Genomic DNA, 16467 nt, shown 5'->3' on the forward strand with positions numbered 1-16467 from the left:
AAAACCGCTGCCGCCACACGCGCATATGAACACTTCAAAAGAAACTCATCTTTCACCCCAGAATCTAATTGGTTGGTGTGACGATCCGAGGCGTTTGATGTTCCCTTACGTAATGTCACACAGGCCGATAATTTTACGCACATCCATATTATATTTCTGTTTGTGTTGCTGTATGTGCCCCTTTGATTGATGTCAATTTATAGATTTTAGAATAAAGGAGAAAAAAGAAGAGGTATCCAAGTTTGAATTTTATTCGCTAGCCACCTGCAAACAGAATACATATCTGCTGAGTTATGAATGTGCAAAAACCAATATGTGCTTTTCAATGGCTTGTTATGGACTGACCACTTATTCTAAAGGACAAACCAACGCTAATATAGACCTACCCTGCGTTTTACCCTGTAAGAGAAAGCCTCCACAGCAGGTGTAAGACTCCCAACTGTTGTTTTTGGAGGCTAGTTCAGGTTCAGTGCCTAAAAAGCGTGACACAAATAAAATAATTTACCTCCCCACCCCAAAAAAACATAGTAGTATCATTTTTGATTTCACAGTGTAACCAAGTGTACCAATTCCTCTCCGCGCGCACACACACACACAAAACATTACCAAGATTTGAACCATAACTGCCCTCCCCTCTTCACAGTATGACTTCTCCCGCAGGCTGTTGTTGTAAATATGAATGTTTTCTCAGTCAACTTGCCTTGTTAAATAAGATTTTACAAAATCCCATGAAAGATTTCTCAAAGCTTGACGGCTGATATTGGCATTCCCGTGCAGAGCGCTGTGTTTTAAAACCTGCAAACAACCCAGCATAAATTTACACCATTAAGTCCCCCGGGCTAGAAAACGCATAAAGTGCTGTGTGTGGCATGAGAATGAAGTAGTCATAATGAGAATGTAGATGTCCTCTGGATGCCATAGACGCTGCCTCCAACAAGCACACATAAGTGCTTACTCTCGTCTGTTGCCGTGTGTCAATGAATAATGCACATATTAATCTGGCAATGTATGGAAGCTAATTAATTCAGTATTTTCCTATTCAAGGTTATCTAATTAATGTGGTATCTTTGTAGTCATTAGGCATGGATAACATTCTTGATTTATCTTTGTCAGCCTTTTACCTCAATTTTCTACTGATTTATATAATGACCCGCAGTCACTTCCTTTGTAAAACAACCGCCAGCTCCACCCTCGATTGTGGTGGTATCTGCAGTCTCTGCAATGGTGGGTGAGAATTTAACCCTTTTAGCACCTACGCACTTAGGTGCATTTTTTTTTTCAGTTTATTAAACAATAAGAGAAAGGTTTCCAGCTGCAGTTCATGCTCCACTATAGTCAGTCAAGTTTATTCAAGGAAGTTGGTGATGATTTAACACCCCTGTCAGCTGGTGCTCTGCAATACGTGCTGGGATCCCTCCTCTGCAGCAGTAGCAGTGGCACGGGCTGCCATAACTCTCTCTGGAACTGCAGCTGGGACCGGGCCTTTGCTTAACTGATCTGCATCTGGGGAAGAAGGAAGTGCAGTTTGGGCAAGGAATGCTGCAGGCAGTCTTGTGGGGACTGAGGTGGGGCTGCGAGTCAACAGAGGTTTGTCTCCCCTCTCTGGCCCTTCACTCCTTTCCTCCCTGGTGTTTTCCAGCAACACACGGACGCTCTTGGAGAAAACATCACGAGGATCAGTAGCAGGCAGAGCAGGACAGACGCATCTTTCCCTCAGCTCCAGAGCCTGAACAAATATAAAGCAAAAGGACAGACACACAAACACTTTAAGCAAAACCAAACAAGATCAACTGGGGCTGGTGAAAACTCTATGTACAAACTAAAATGCTAGCTTATGTGCAGGCACATTAAACTTAATTCATGCAAAGTCACATTTATAGTTACCATCTGACACCTTTCAACCAGTCATGTACCCTCCTGCTTGTCAAAAGCTCAAAAGCTACAGCAGAGTCACATTTTTAAAGCCTCCTTTGGACTAAAGTTTTGTCTTAGTTTTTCCAAATCTGACAAGTGGAGGATCTGACTTGAGCGACTTTTAAATTATGCCCTAAAGCATACCTGTTTTAATGTCTACTTTACTCTTAATGGGATCTTAATTTACTGAATGAACCTCGTGCTATGCTAAATCAGTCTTAAAACTAGCAATTAAGACCAAAAACTCATCAGGAAAGTGTTTACTAAGGAGTAGCATCATTTTCTCATAGACTTCTTTTCACAAACAGATGTACTGCCCACTGCTGGCCATTTGAAAGAATGCAGTTTTGATGCACTTCTGCACTGACTTGGAAGCCACGTCCATCTTTTATATACATTCTATGGTTTTATAGAGAAACAGAAAATTATAAAGTGTCTCTGAATAAAAGACATGGAAGCTGCTATTGTAGGCCAACATTAGCGTGAAAGAGCCATGTAACTAGCTTGGCTAAAATGGTTATGGTTAAAAATATTCCAGTATGTGACGGAGCTAATGGAAACTTCAATCACACCCCGGCCCATAAATATATTCTCTCCGTCTCTCTCACACACCTACGCACATCCCAAGTCATTAATCTCTCACTTAGCATCACCTACAAGACTGAGCACATACGTGTACTTCCCACTCAACAGGCTCTCCCTCTCATGTTACCAGTGGACTTGATGTGCTGTGCTTAAGGATGATGAGCGCGCTCATGGAGGTGGAGTGCCCCCACAAGAGTCGGGTTAAGTAGCTTGAGGCTGTCACCCTTTGCAAGGTTAAAAACATCATATTATGCATCGCTTTCACCAGACTGAGCTCGGCTGTTAACTGACTCATACATGCTGCTGTGCTGGATCGAACAGTTTACTATTGGAGGTACCAGAAACCGAGTCTTCTCAGCACCACACACACACAAATCAGGGCAATTAATCCCCAAACAACAGTCTTCATCACTTCACTGCCTGTGGCTACAGCCTGGCCTCAACAACAACTGCTGCTAGAGGTCAATCTACCTCACAGGGATACGACCGGGTGCACGAGCACATACACAGAACATGCACATATTCAACGACATAGGCACCTGATGGACAATTAGTGGTTTACCCATCTGTTCGTCTTTGTGCTTGGAGCATCTGACAGTGCTCCAACAGTCCAAATAACAGTCAAGGTTAACCTCACTGCTGTCTAATACATAGATTATTAATCCACCCTTCTGCTAACACTTACACGCACAGAAAAAGTTGTGAGGACTGTGGATGCTGACAGTTTCGACTGAAACTGCTGTCTTAACTGGTTGTTGATTTCCTTATAGACTTAAGATACCATTGATTGGCTGGTCACACTGCCAACACTGAGCTGCTAATGTGGGGCTGTTTTCTTTCAGGCACTCAACTCAAATCCTTCAAGACATTCACAGCTAAGCAGACATCCAGGCCCTGGCACAGCAAAATGTTTTTGCTGTCTTCCTAAAACCCCACGTTTCTCCTTCCTTTCTGCCCTCCTCTCCATGTCTGCAGGTGGATTTATATCTCTCCAGACACTTCATTAGTTCCATTAAGACTCTTTCCAACAGCTCCTAAAGCTACACTGTTTCTCCTGAAAAACAGAAAAGAGTAGGGCTGTGTCCCCACACAGGCCTCACAGATTTCTTCACTTCAAAGTTGGGACAAACATATGAATAAGAACCGATTCTACAGTTTAGGGGGAAACAATCTAAGGAAAAATACTGCATCTGTCTATACCTCTGGTATGAGACGGTCCAGCTGAGCGACTCTGTTCCTATGCGATGGGTGTGTGGACAACCATTCGGGCAAGGTGGGCTCTCCTGATAGTTGGTCTCTGAGTTCCATCTGCTGCCAGAATACAGGTCCTGCTCGCACATCGGCACATGCCTGTAAATAATACACACACCTCAGAAACACACACACGAAGTGGCGTCCCACTGTTTTGTGCTGAGAGAAAAATCTTCACTTTAGTTTCCTTTGACAACAGTGCCCCCTAGTGTCCTGTGGACAGATTGTATGATTAGGGAGCATTAGAGGAAACTGAATAAGGTTAAAATAAAGAACAGCCTATAAATAGCAAAAAGGTTTTAAAATTTGTTCTTAATTTTTAACCCCAAAAGTACTACTGACCTTGAAAAATGCCTGCACAACCAATTGAGTTGCTATTGCAAATCCATAACACGAGGGGAAAAAAGAGACTGAAAGTCAGGATTTCTCAGCCATTTCCAGTCTCTTGAATCAGCCAAGCTCCAAAAAGCTGGATTTAACACTTTTCCTCATGTTATTAGCCTGTATTTAACCCTAATAATATCATCAGAGTGAATGCAATCGATAAAAACACACAGATGAAAACACAAAAGAAGGCACCGCTTGAGTCAGATAAATATTGACCAAATTGGTGACTGATACCTTAGCAGCCAACTGCAGTCCAACTTGATCTGCCTCAGCCTCCAGTTTCCGACTGAAAGGGCGGTGAAACAGCAACTAGGAAAGAAAGAGGCAGATTTTTGTGTAGGTGTGTAAAAACTACAAGATTATTGTACATTTTTATCTTCCAGTCATTTATTTTAAACTACTGTAGCTTTAATACTTCATATACATTTTCAGATAATGAATATTAATTCCTCACCTCTCTAAGCTTGCCCTGTACCCAATGTCCCAGCATTGACAGGCTGTCGTGAGGACACATGGCCCAGATGGCTATCAGGAGAACAACAGACAGGAGCTCCAGGACATGAGACACACTGGCCTGTTCTGCCTGTGGAGGCAGTGAGTGCGACAGAAAAGAAAAGGAAGGAAGGAGGACAAAAGAGAAAAATATAAGAACAGAAAAATAGAGGTAAAAAGTTTTGGGGAGGTGATTGAGGCTGCTGAAACATATTGATTGTTCCCATCTATTTTAGTGGAACATTTACGCTATAACAGATTTAGAGGTTTTAACAGCCAATCCAATAGAGCACACCTACTGGGTAATACCAAGCCCATCGATGCTCATTCCCTTCATCTAATTAAAATCTCCTTCAAGCATTTCCTCCGAGGACGTTTAAAGTCTTGAAATACCCACAACTTCATTAGACACTTTTTTAGAACAAGAAGAATGAGCTTTAAAGCTGGGGGAAAAAAAAAAGACAGCCATCTGCGGAGAATTAATAAAGCACAGCAGTGCCTGAGGTCACTTTGGTCATCATAGCACCGGCAGGATTAGTGACTGTTTGGAGGTGATTGTCAGTGAGTCTTTTATCAACGGCTGATGCAACAAGACTGCAACAGATGCCACTTCAGCTGATATTATACTTCCGAGACAGAGCAGAAGTGATGAATAGTCAGGAGATCTCAGTGTATAATGCAGTATATTCTGCACCTGTAGGGGGTCCACATGCATATTTTACAGTGCTGTGTAGAACCTCCAAGACTGTGCCAAGGGCTAATAAATGACTAAAGTTTGTTCCTGAGCAATATTTGCACTTTAAGTGTTTTCAGTGACTCATCCTCATTCACTGCAACATCTGCTGCTGATCAGCTAAGCCTATTAGATGTCAGCATACTGCACAGGTCTTTGTGCACTGCAGCACTTCAGCCTCAGAAACAAAACAGGTGTGAAGTTTCTGCATTCTGAGTGCTTGTCTGTTACGGAAGAGTATGCACTCAATGCATGAGAGAAAACATACAATCAAAGAATTTGTTTCTGTTAACAATACCAGTGGCAGGTGTAATTTTTTGCCTATTGTTTAACTCCACTTATAATAAATAGTTCCAACATCATTTTAACAATCAAAATAAATGCTTTTTAAGGCCCATTTAGGACTTCAAGAAATAAAAATTAAGATCCAATAATGTCAAAATTATGCACTATACATACAACGCCGTACTTGACATTATATTCTTTGCCACACATGAGAGTAAAGTGATATCGTTAGACTTTGGATTGTAAATAAATTAATAAACGAGTGCAAAGACAACAATGACGAGGGAGCGACATTAAAACTACACAACTTCAAAAACTTAAAGAATTAATCGTACTGGCTCTGACCTTCTTCTACCAGGCTTAAACAAACCATTTCCAAAGTTAATACCTTCACCAAATATTGGGGAAATATGAAATATTTTAAGGTCTTACTTTTCTTGACTTTTTAATGATCCGAGAAACCCTGTATTATCTGGAAAAAAATAAACCTATTCACTCTCAAGGTCAAGTATTAAGGTAAATTTATAATGTGGAGTACAAACGATGCTATAACAGCAAACAGTCCGTGGAGGGTTATGTACTTACAGCGTGTCCCAGTAAGGCATGAGCCATCTCGTGTCCCAGTATAATAGTGAGCTGGTGAACATCTGCAATGGCTTCCAGCATTCCAGTAAACATGAAGACGTTTCCGTTCTATACAAAGAATAGGAAATAACTTTTTAATCTTTGTAGGTGTGCAAACACCAGATTGCACCTTATAATAGTAACATTTTTAGTGTTCAGCTTGTCTTTACTTACCGGTAGTACAAAGGCATTAACACTGGGACTTTGCACCACATGGACAGTCCAGCTGATGTCAGACACTTCAGGGATGTCCTTGTTCCTTTGTGCCAGGTGCTGCACCACCCACTCCACCACCTGGTGACGAGGGTCAGTGACTGGAACAAGCAGCTCTGCATACTCCTCCATGTACTGAAACACAGAGATGACAACAAATATTTAAGGAAATTCCATTTAACTATTCACCTTCTTACTTGTTGACTCAATAAATCTTCTTAGAAATGTTTGTAGAATGGATATTTGTGATTTTCTCACAATGTCACAAGCAACACAACGTCTCTCACCGCATCTGAAGTCAGAGCTGCCATCTCCATGTAGTTCTCTTTACTGAACACAAGAAGGCGGGTCCGTCCTGTCAGCGGGGACTCGTCAAGGTGCGTTAGGAGGAAGAGGGCTACAATCATAATAGCAACACCTGCACCCCCTGCTAGATGCCAGCGCTTCTGCCATGCATATTTGCGCACCAGCTGCCGCCGGTTGTCTGGTAAGGCCACCCACCACTTCCTTATACTCCTGTACAAAAAGAAGGTCTTTAGTTCTGCTGTAAATCCTTATGTAGCTCAGGCAGTACATTTAACACCTTATTCCAACAATTAGAATTAAATGAATCATCTGAAGCTTCTTTCATGTTTAAAAAAAAATGCTCGGAGAAAAAGCCTCATGAAAGATTAGCAACCAAAGTTTCTCATAATAATGTAAGAATGCAGAACAATAACCTCTTTTCTTTCCAGAGAAGCCTAGCCTCAAATAAAGTGCCAAAACATGCATAAATTCCTCAGGTAAATTTTGTAGTACTGCTCAAAGGCCAAAAACAAAATGCCTGCTCTCTATTCTGTTGGAGGCAGGGAGGGGGAGACAAAATAGGACTAAATAAATACTGAAACCTCACATGCCATGCCTGCTAAATGATACCATCACAGTCACTCTGTTTCATGGATTAATTTGTACCAGTTAATTAAAACAAAGCATGGAAACAATTTAGACAGTAATTTATTTGTTCTTATTTAAATCCAATAATTAAAACAGTTGATAAAACAATTATGAGTGTGTTCATTATTTAATTAAACATTAAGTATTGTTAAATGATATTATGCCTTAAGCAAAAAGGATGCTCGATTTATCATCTGTATTAAGAGCTTTTCTATTGACACACCTTATTAAATTCTTGCTTTTTATTTACATTCCCTACTTAAAATGTTACTTCTGTTTGAATTTGTAGACCATTATAGACTATAGTGTCGTATTTATACTCCGAAATATCAATACTGATTAACCACTTCACTCTATACTTTTTAGGGGTTGTGATTTTGCCCCTGTACACCACCACACTTTACTTTATATTATTTAAAAAATTAAGGTATGTTTGAAGTGCAAACTTTCAACTTTAATTCAAGTGGTTTAACAAAAGTCTTCCATTAGCTGTTTACAGCCAATTTTATCCAAGTTCCTTATTGTCAGAAGCACAAAAATAGGTAGACGACATCAAAGTGTAAAATTAAAGGATGCATTCAAAAGTGGAAATACAGTAGATTTACAAAAAGGTGTAGACCACTGGTTACAGAGATCTGTCAAACATCGTGGAGGCAATGTTATGGCACGGGCAGGTATAGCTGCCAAAGGAAATTACTAATTAGAGTTTACTGATGATGTGGCCACAGAACTAGCAAGTCTGAGGTCTAGAGGGCTATTCTCAGCCAAAGAAGGATTTTCATCTAAGCTTCCTTGGATTCACAATATTCTGCCAGCCTTTTATCAGAGACTACAGCCAAGGAGCATCGCAATCAGCCAGCATAGTAGCACAGTGGTTAGCACTACTGCCTTACAGCAAGAAGCTCCTGGGTTTGAATCCACCATATGACATGGGTCTTTCTCTCTGTACTCCAGCTCCTAATCTCAGTCTAAAGACATGCAGTTAGTGGGGTAAGGTTCATTAGTGATTGATTGGTGATGAAAGGTCTGTGGTCTATTGGCCTGCCTCCTGCCCAAAGGTAGCTGAGATAGGCTCTAGCCCCCCACGTGTATCCCCAAATTAGATAAGGAGATGGATAACAAAATAATTGGTACTGTGTCCAATTATTATTCAGAAGAGGGGGGCCAAAAATGCCTGTAATTTCTAAATATTTATTGCAATTCTTTTCTAAAAACCCCTTAAATTAAAGCTCAAAGAATGCATTTGAACTCTTACATTTTTACAATCCACTGTGGTGGTGTTCAAAGCACAAACTACAAAAATTGTGTCTATCCAAAAGCTTGTAGACCTTCCTGCACACCCTATGTGTTTCCTACCTGCCCAGTATTATAGCCATAATCTTTTGCAGAGGCTTGATTATCATCCATATGAGGGGAGCAGGCAGGGCCCTCAGGCGGGCAGAAGTGTGGAAGCAGTGTCCGCATGGGGTCAGGACAGGACCGCAGGGAAGAGGAGCAGTGGCTTTGAAGTAAATCTGATAACTCGTTGTCCGTCCAGTCAAAGAAGCTCTCAAGCGTACAGATGTGCTTATGGTTGTTCGCCAGCTGCTCTGAGGGTAAACAGCTCGTTTGCATACCCGGAGGTTCCCGATCAGATGCGATGAAAGCAAACTGAAGTGACTGCTCCTGAAAAGACTTCCGCAAAGTAGAGCCATGATTTAATTTAATTTAATTTAATTTAATTTTTTTTAATGCAACAATTTTTTTTTAATTTATACGAGGACTGACCAAAAACGGTCAACGCCACGCGGTTATCTCATCCTAGAGGTCAAAATAAATCCGGTAGTGACACCTGAGGAGCTGCTCTCAGCTGTCAATGTCATTACTAGAAGTGAACGCTACGTACACGTAAACTAGGTTAACGGTGTGCAGCGGCGGAACTCTGAAATGCCTTCACCAGTCCAAAAGTTGGTTTTTAACACCATTACACGCTGAGCTGAAACACATTAATGCCCGTTGAGCCGAAAGGACGCGATTCAAAATTACAAACTAGCGTTAACTGTAGTTTCTGGGACGCGCCCTCCTCCCAAATGATTCCACCTAGAAACAGCCCCGTTACGAACGTTCCGCACACACAGCTCAAAGTTATATTATAAACGAGCTAAAAGTTATTATAGTGCTGGAAGTTAACTGAATATATTTACATGTTAAATGTGTTTTGTGTTTTTTAAAATCATACCCAGGCTACTGCTTTTAATCCACCATAGTTTGGAGGCAAATATTCTACTTTGTACTCAAGCGCATTTATTTTCATGTTTTACTATTTAACTTTTTTTTTGCAGTTAAAAAAATACACATCAACTAATAAATTATCCTAAATTATTGTAGGTTCCCAAATCGTGTGCCAGCTTAATGCCATAACTAAGAATCTCAATAACTGTCAAACTTCAGACATGAACACAAGTGTGCGAAAACCGCTGATTATGTTAACCAGTTGTGTATATAAAGTATTTTTAACATTAGCTCCGGCTTCAACAATAAAGTGAAATAAACCACTGATTGATCAATGATCAATCAATGTTAGATTGTTTCATGGGATTACTTTGGCATCATGAGCATTTTCACTTGAGGTATTTTCAATTTATCTTGATGCTAATTTTAAAATAAATGGGAACTGGAATGCAGGTGTTTCACTTAAGGGTATTTTTACACTTTAATGTAACTATCCATCCATTTTCTTCTGCTAATCCAACTTAAGAGTCACAGGTGGGGGCTACATCCTATCCCAGCTGCCATAGCATGAGAGTCAGTGTACACCCTGGACAGTCCATCATACACATACACCTAGTTTAGAATCACCAGTTAACCTAACCGTACTACTGCATGTCTGATTTTCTGATTTCTCAAGAGGCCCCTTTGAATGTCTTAGCCACCACATATTCTAAAAACACTCATAAAAAAGACCCAAAATATAAAAATAGATTTTTATTTTGATGTCATAAAGAAATCTGTTAAACTGAGAAAACGTTCATGATAACTTCACTGGCAAAAACTCTCTATCTCACACACACCCAGTAAAAAATTATTTGAATACCACAATGTATTCACAAAAAGTGTCATTCGCTATTAAGTATGCTGCTGTATGGTTATTCACAGTAAATAGTCATGTTCGGTTGACAATACAGAGCCTAGATGCAACACTGTGCTGCCAGTAGTCTCAGAGTCTCCTTGGTCCTTCTCTTCCTCTGGGCTGATTGGCTGATCAAAAGTTAGTTCGCCCGAGTCCACCAGTTTGGATGAGATATTTAAAGGTTCTCCTTCTTCACAATCAGGCAACTGCTGCTTGGAAATAAAGTCAGACTTGAAAAGGGCCTGGATCTGGGTGAGAAAGGAGTCTCCCACCTCATCTGGGAGGGGTTCCAAGTACCTTGCCAGTGATGCCAGCATCTACATGGGGAAGGTTGTGTAGTTAGGCAGACATTAAAACAGTAAAAGCAGCTCAAAGTCACTCCATATAGTCACTGAAATTTGCAAACTGGGAGGACTGATGGTCGAACTGACCTTCTCCAAACATGTGAGATGGGAGTCTCTCCGGAATAGTCTGTCCATCTGCACACTCCTGACCAGCCACAGCAAAAATAAAAAATAAAATGCTTAGACACACCACCAAAAAAAATTTCAATAAAATTTAGGATCAGCTTTGGGGCATCAGTTCAAGATTAGACAATACAGTCTTGTGTCTCACTCACCCTGGTGCTTGAGAATATTTGTGGATGATCCACTGAGCCCTCCTCATCGTCTGATCCCAGTTGGGGATGTCTTGTGATGACAGGAAGTCGAATCTGTACGGCAGCTCTGGGGAGGAACAGAGGCTGAGAGACTGAGCCAGAGGATAAAGTGTGTTACTGCGTACACAAAATCACTGACCTACATTGTCAGCTTGATTTCAAAGCCTCTTGATCTTAACTGTTTTGAAGTTTGAGTCATGTATATGTGTGTTAGACTTACTCTGGGGGCCTGAAGGCTCCTGGTTCTCTTTTACCAATAAGCAGGTCGTCTGGGAGTGGGGGGAGGCGTTAGCTGGATCATATGGGCTCACTATCATCCCAATAAACGGGGCTCCACCACGTGAAAAATAACTCTGAAAGATTAAAAATAAATAAATAATAATAATACCAGAAGTGAAAATAAAACCAGAAGTTCACAAGTAAGTCAGGTGCAAACTTATTTCATTCAGTCAATTTTACCTGGAATTGGTGCTGCGTGTTTATGTCTCGCAGTGAAGGGTTAGGGTGGAAGGAGGGATGCGAGTGGTACCAGCCCACTACACTGAATCCCAGGGATGACAGCACATCACAGGCCTGTGTCTGAGACACTGGATCCATCTCACACTGCAGACCTGTGCTCACACTGTTACATGGCTCTGCTGCACAGATCTAAACACAGATTTATTAGTCACAAAATATATTTTTCTGAATATAATGTTATTAAAAGTTTTATCCTGTTTGTCACATTGGTTCAGACTTCTTGACCTACCTTCAATACTTTTGCTTCTTCATTAAAAGTTCCACCTAGCAGACCAATGACTTCCCCCCTTGACACGTGTGCATGCTGATTACAGAAAAGTTATCTGTCAATATAGGTAAAACCTGTTGTACATATATGAAAAAAACTAATCAGCTTGTGATTGTGTGTATAACATACCATATCCATGATGAGAAGAGTCTCAGCACAGACTATAACCTGGAATGGTTCCTAGGGTGATCAGTAAAGAACAGCTTAGAATAATTGATGACTACTTTGGAGAAAGGATCCTCTTAGTTTATGGAACAAAAAAAATGAAGAAAATATAATATAAGGTATATCTAATAATCCAGTCACCTACTATTTTCTTAACTCCTTATCCAACATAGGCTGGGCTGAAGTATATTCCAGTTGACATAGGGCAAGAGGCAATGAGCACCCTGGAGAGTCTGCCAGTCCATCACAGGGCCAACAACAGACACACTGACATCACACTGAATTTAGCTTTGCCCACCTAACCTGGGATGTGTGCTTTCAATTGGAGCAAAGGCACCATTAGAAGTCCTGTGGTGGTATTCATGTGGATGTAATTTTGACATGTACCACCCATTTACTGCAGATTAAGCATTCCCCATCCCCATGAAAATGGCACTTCCTCATTAGTCTACCCCAGTTGGACTAATTACATTGAAAAATCTCCTGAAGAATTTCTCAAGAAACAAGACAAATAGTCTAGTATCCATTCTGTATCTGCAAGATGCAACAGAACAAGCCTGATCAATGGAGGCCACGACAACTACAGACACATCCAGGATTTTTCAGGGGTTTTTTTTTTTTAAAAGTGGTGTGGTTAGTCAGTGTATCGGTGAAAAATCTTGATAAGAATGATCACTGACCTTTATATCCTCTTCAAAAGATCTGCAGGGAATCAGCTGGAAGGGGTCAAAAGAGCTGGTGGATAGAGTGGCATTATAAACATCCACATCATAAACCTCCTTGTGTTTATAATTTGGTACATTTTGCATCAGTCCACTGTGCTCACCCTCGGTATCTGGACATTTTGTAAGGTTTAGGCTGCTTCTTCATCTCCTCTCTCCGTAGAGCTAATTCTTCTGCACTTAGATGCTGATAAAGAAAAAACACAGAATCGGTAAACATCATTAGTAACAATCTATGTCGTAATTTGATTAAAAGTTGTTGTGCAGTGTCCATACCTCATATGTCTGTCCCTCCAAGTCTTTAGCATCACACCAGTTCCCCCAAATGTCCCGCACACGCCGCTTCCTGGTTCGCTACAACCAGTCAGAAGTTACAAGTCAAGTTCTGGCATGCTTAAAATTTAAATGCTTCCAGTGTCAGCGTCTATTGCTTTATGGGTACCTACCATGCTCTGCAGCCTCTGGGCGAGCTGATAGGCCTCCAGTACATCTTTGCCTTCCTTATGCTTGGAGCGGTCCATCACCTTTGGACGATTGTACACAGCTTGCTCTACAAAAAGGAAGTCAGAGCTTTAACATCAAAAAGAAGATAAAAATTCACAGATCAGAAGACCAAAACCAGATGCTGTAAAAGATTCAGAGACACAGACTTACCGCAGTTGAAGTTGATTGCTCCAATGAGTTCCAGATAGGTGTGTATTCTCCCAATGCAGTTGACATCTCCACAGTTCTTTAGACCAGGGCGGACCGATGTCTTGTTTAGGTACTTAGGCTTGCTCTTCAACCTAGTGGACAAAAACAGTAATAACCACTTTCTGTGCAAAGTTGTGTAAACAAAGATATCGAACATGTATGCTTAGTTTACCATTGATCCAGGATATAGTTTCTAATCTTCAGATATCTTTCAGGGGTTTTTGATGGTCGCCCCTCAAAGAACTCTGGGATAGCCTGCTTCTCATCCTCGGTGATGGTCTCTGTGTCCATCTCTATTTCTTGTTCAGGGGCCTTCAGCTCCTCCTCTTCATCATCTTCATTCTCCTCCTCCTCCTGGTCTTTGTATGGTCTATCATTTAGATTCTTCTCAAACTTGTCAGCAGAATCTAGGAGATCAAAATGTGTGTTATTAATTTGTCCTATGACTGTGAGGTAAATACACAAAACACAGTAAGTGTGAAGCACCCATTCCATCACTGTAGGCTTCTTCCAGTTGAGCAATCCCTGCTGAAAACATCTCCTTTGAGTCTGTATGAGGTGGTGTCTGACAGCTTTGTGGAAATACCGATGCCGTCTTGTTGACCTTCTCATCTTGCTCTGTTACTCCAGGATCTTCTGAGCAACCAGGGAAAGATGAGGGTTGAAGACTTTGTGGAGAAAGAGAGCTGTGGCTGGGTTTCTCCTTCGTCTCCTGGATGCTCTCTACCCCACTCAAACTTACATGTTCTTCTGTGGGGCTTTGACTCCCAGAGTCTGTTTTCTCCTCAGGCCCACAGTCACTGCTGAGGACTGCTTGCAGTTTATTGCCTTCTTCATCATCACTCATGTCGTCAGTGATGTCTACATCCTCATCCTCATCGTCAGAAAGCTTCTCTATGCGGACAGCGTTGGCAAGAGTAGACACTTGACTGGAGGTGGGCTGAGGAGGTTGTAGGTGTATTATGGGAGCTACAGAGGGAGCCGCAGGACCAGGTTCTGATTTTGCCTGAAAAATGTGTATACGAAAGTCTCTTTATTCTTTACTTTTATTTTCCAACATACCATTGCTAAGGACTCATTCTGGTTGCATATGAGCATATGTAGTTGGACTAAATTGCAGGTTTATATCTGCGGATGACTACAATTAAGCTTACATAACAGAAATCTGTCTTGTGCTGTTAGTATAATCCAGGTGGACTTATGTTTACCTTATGTTTAAAATACTGCCTGGCGTAACTCTTGACTTGAAGAACGGTACGGCTTTCCATAAGCTTAGCAATCTTAGTCCACCTTCGACCAAACCGAGCCTGTAGAACAACACACCTCAGCAACTTAACAATTTGAACAATACACACAATCTGACTCACTTAAAACAATTATTGAATCCATTAAAGGCCGACCTTCCCAAACAGAAATGATATTTCAGACACAAAAGTTAACTTGCAGAGGAAGCATACCAGGCCTTCCTCAAACAGTTCTTTCTCCTGTTGGGACCATCGAGAGGCTGAACCAGAAGACGAAGCCAGGTTCTTGGCCGGAGACCTAAATGTCCACACATAGAGGGGTTCATGAATACCAAGCAAATGAGGAATCAGTGTAGTGCGATCATGGTGAAGGCTGATGGAAGAAATCACTCACTTTTTCACTTTGGGGTTTTTGTGAGCATCACTGTGCCAAATGTGGTCAGGAATCTCCTTACCTGTCAGGTAATATCTTCAATTATAGTTAAGGACAACTGATTTCATAACCAGCAACAAAACTAGTATTTAAACTATCTAAATCTATGTAACTACTGGTTGAAACTATGTTGAGATGTTTTCGGTTACTCGTGCACTAACAGGACAAGTGAACATAACATATAACACATTACCCCACTATAATTCCATTTACTAGGTCAAGCGTTACTTTTTTTTTTTCTTTTAATTTGTCATCTGTCTGTATATTTAAATTACCCACAGCATGGGCTAATATTAGCTATTAGCTCCCAGCTGCGTCCTGTGATTCCTGTAGTTAACCTCAATGCATCACTGTGTGGTGCGTTTAAAGGCAGAAAAAGGATACTGTTCCTCTAGCAGCATCCTCTCTATCACCTCTCTGTTCTCCGGGCTGATGGAGCTGTCCAGCTCCCAGGGCTGTACAAACGAGAGACGGAGAGTCAACACGAGCACCCGACGCAGGTAGAAAAACAACTGAGCTTGAAGAAGTCATACCAATATCCAGGCGCTGCTCTTCCCCGTAGGCTGCATGAACTGCTCCTGCACCAAACCTCCTCCGTCCATCTCCCTAAAACAGCGAGGAAAGAAGCTGTGATCAGCAGAGCAGACGTACACCATCCAGCCGCCTACAGAGCTAATCCCAGCTGCTGTTATCCTGCCTGCGCCAACATCCGGGTCACCGCTAACTCGCGTAGACCACAGCACAGAAGCCCACCAAACAGCACAGCCATCAATTAATCCAAATAAGCAGGCGTTATTACCCAATATTGTTATCAAAGTCATCTCCTTCAATGTCAACATCCACCTCGTCCTCCATGTTACTCGATAAACGTAAACAGCTGAGAGAAAACAGAGAAGGCGCGCTGAAGGAGAACAGAGGGCAGTGTGACTCACAGCGACACCCTGTGGCTGGATGTCGTTTAATACGTTTAATGTTGCTTTACTGCCACCTTCTGGTTTAAATTCACCTTAAAGTGGGCTTATTATGCTTTTTTATTATTATTTATATTGGACGCTTATAATAAAACCTTGTTAGCCTAAGGTTCAGGCTTCAGAGTGCTCTAAATGCGCTTATTTCTTCTCTTGGATCTATATGATGTCATATGTCATGTCATGAGACCTTTTACAGGATATCATGAGCACAACAGCCCCAACTACCCACTCTTAAACCTTCTGTTTAATAGCGGCAGCAAGTCAGCCT

At 41.4% G+C, this 16467-nt stretch overlaps 2 protein-coding genes across 3 annotated transcripts; both read right to left on the reverse strand.

The window, feature by feature from the left end:
* Positions 1–233: 233 nt before the first annotated feature.
* Positions 234–9501, reverse strand: oma1 (OMA1 zinc metallopeptidase). Of its 2 annotated transcripts, XM_025903221.1 has the most exons (9): positions 9185–9500; positions 8774–9091; positions 6772–7000; positions 6446–6619; positions 6233–6340; positions 4592–4720; positions 4372–4446; positions 3700–3849; positions 234–1726 (listed from the first exon to the last, which is right to left on the reverse strand). In XM_025903221.1, the coding sequence occupies exons 2-9, from the start codon at positions 8818–8820 to the stop codon at positions 1382–1384; spliced, it is 1257 nt and encodes a 418-aa protein (XP_025759006.1). In that variant the 5' UTR covers positions 8821–9091; positions 9185–9500; the 3' UTR covers positions 234–1381. The 2 variants fall into 2 exon arrangements, with proteins under 2 accessions (XP_025759006.1, XP_003439789.1); XM_003439741.4 differs by having other exon boundaries at positions 8774–9501.
* Positions 9502–10366: 865 nt separating this feature from the next.
* On the reverse strand, positions 10367–16150 carry mysm1 (Myb-like, SWIRM and MPN domains 1). Its single transcript, XM_003439740.4, has 20 exons — positions 16028–16150; positions 15762–15834; positions 15613–15683; positions 15190–15264; positions 15009–15093; positions 14760–14858; positions 14038–14557; positions 13724–13958; positions 13513–13643; positions 13305–13408; positions 13135–13212; positions 12963–13045; positions 12817–12871; positions 12101–12151; positions 11933–12007; positions 11644–11832; positions 11405–11537; positions 11146–11251; positions 10958–11015; positions 10367–10843 (listed from the first exon to the last, which is right to left on the reverse strand). The coding sequence occupies exons 1-20, from the start codon at positions 16081–16083 to the stop codon at positions 10547–10549; spliced, it is 2574 nt and encodes an 857-aa protein (XP_003439788.2). The 5' UTR covers positions 16084–16150; the 3' UTR covers positions 10367–10546.
* Between the last annotated feature and the right edge of the window lie 317 nt (positions 16151–16467).

The sequence above is a fragment of the Oreochromis niloticus genome, linkage group LG23 (assembly GCF_001858045.2).
Source record: "Oreochromis niloticus isolate F11D_XX linkage group LG23, O_niloticus_UMD_NMBU, whole genome shotgun sequence".
Taxonomy (NCBI): Eukaryota; Metazoa; Chordata; class Actinopteri; order Cichliformes; family Cichlidae; genus Oreochromis; species Oreochromis niloticus.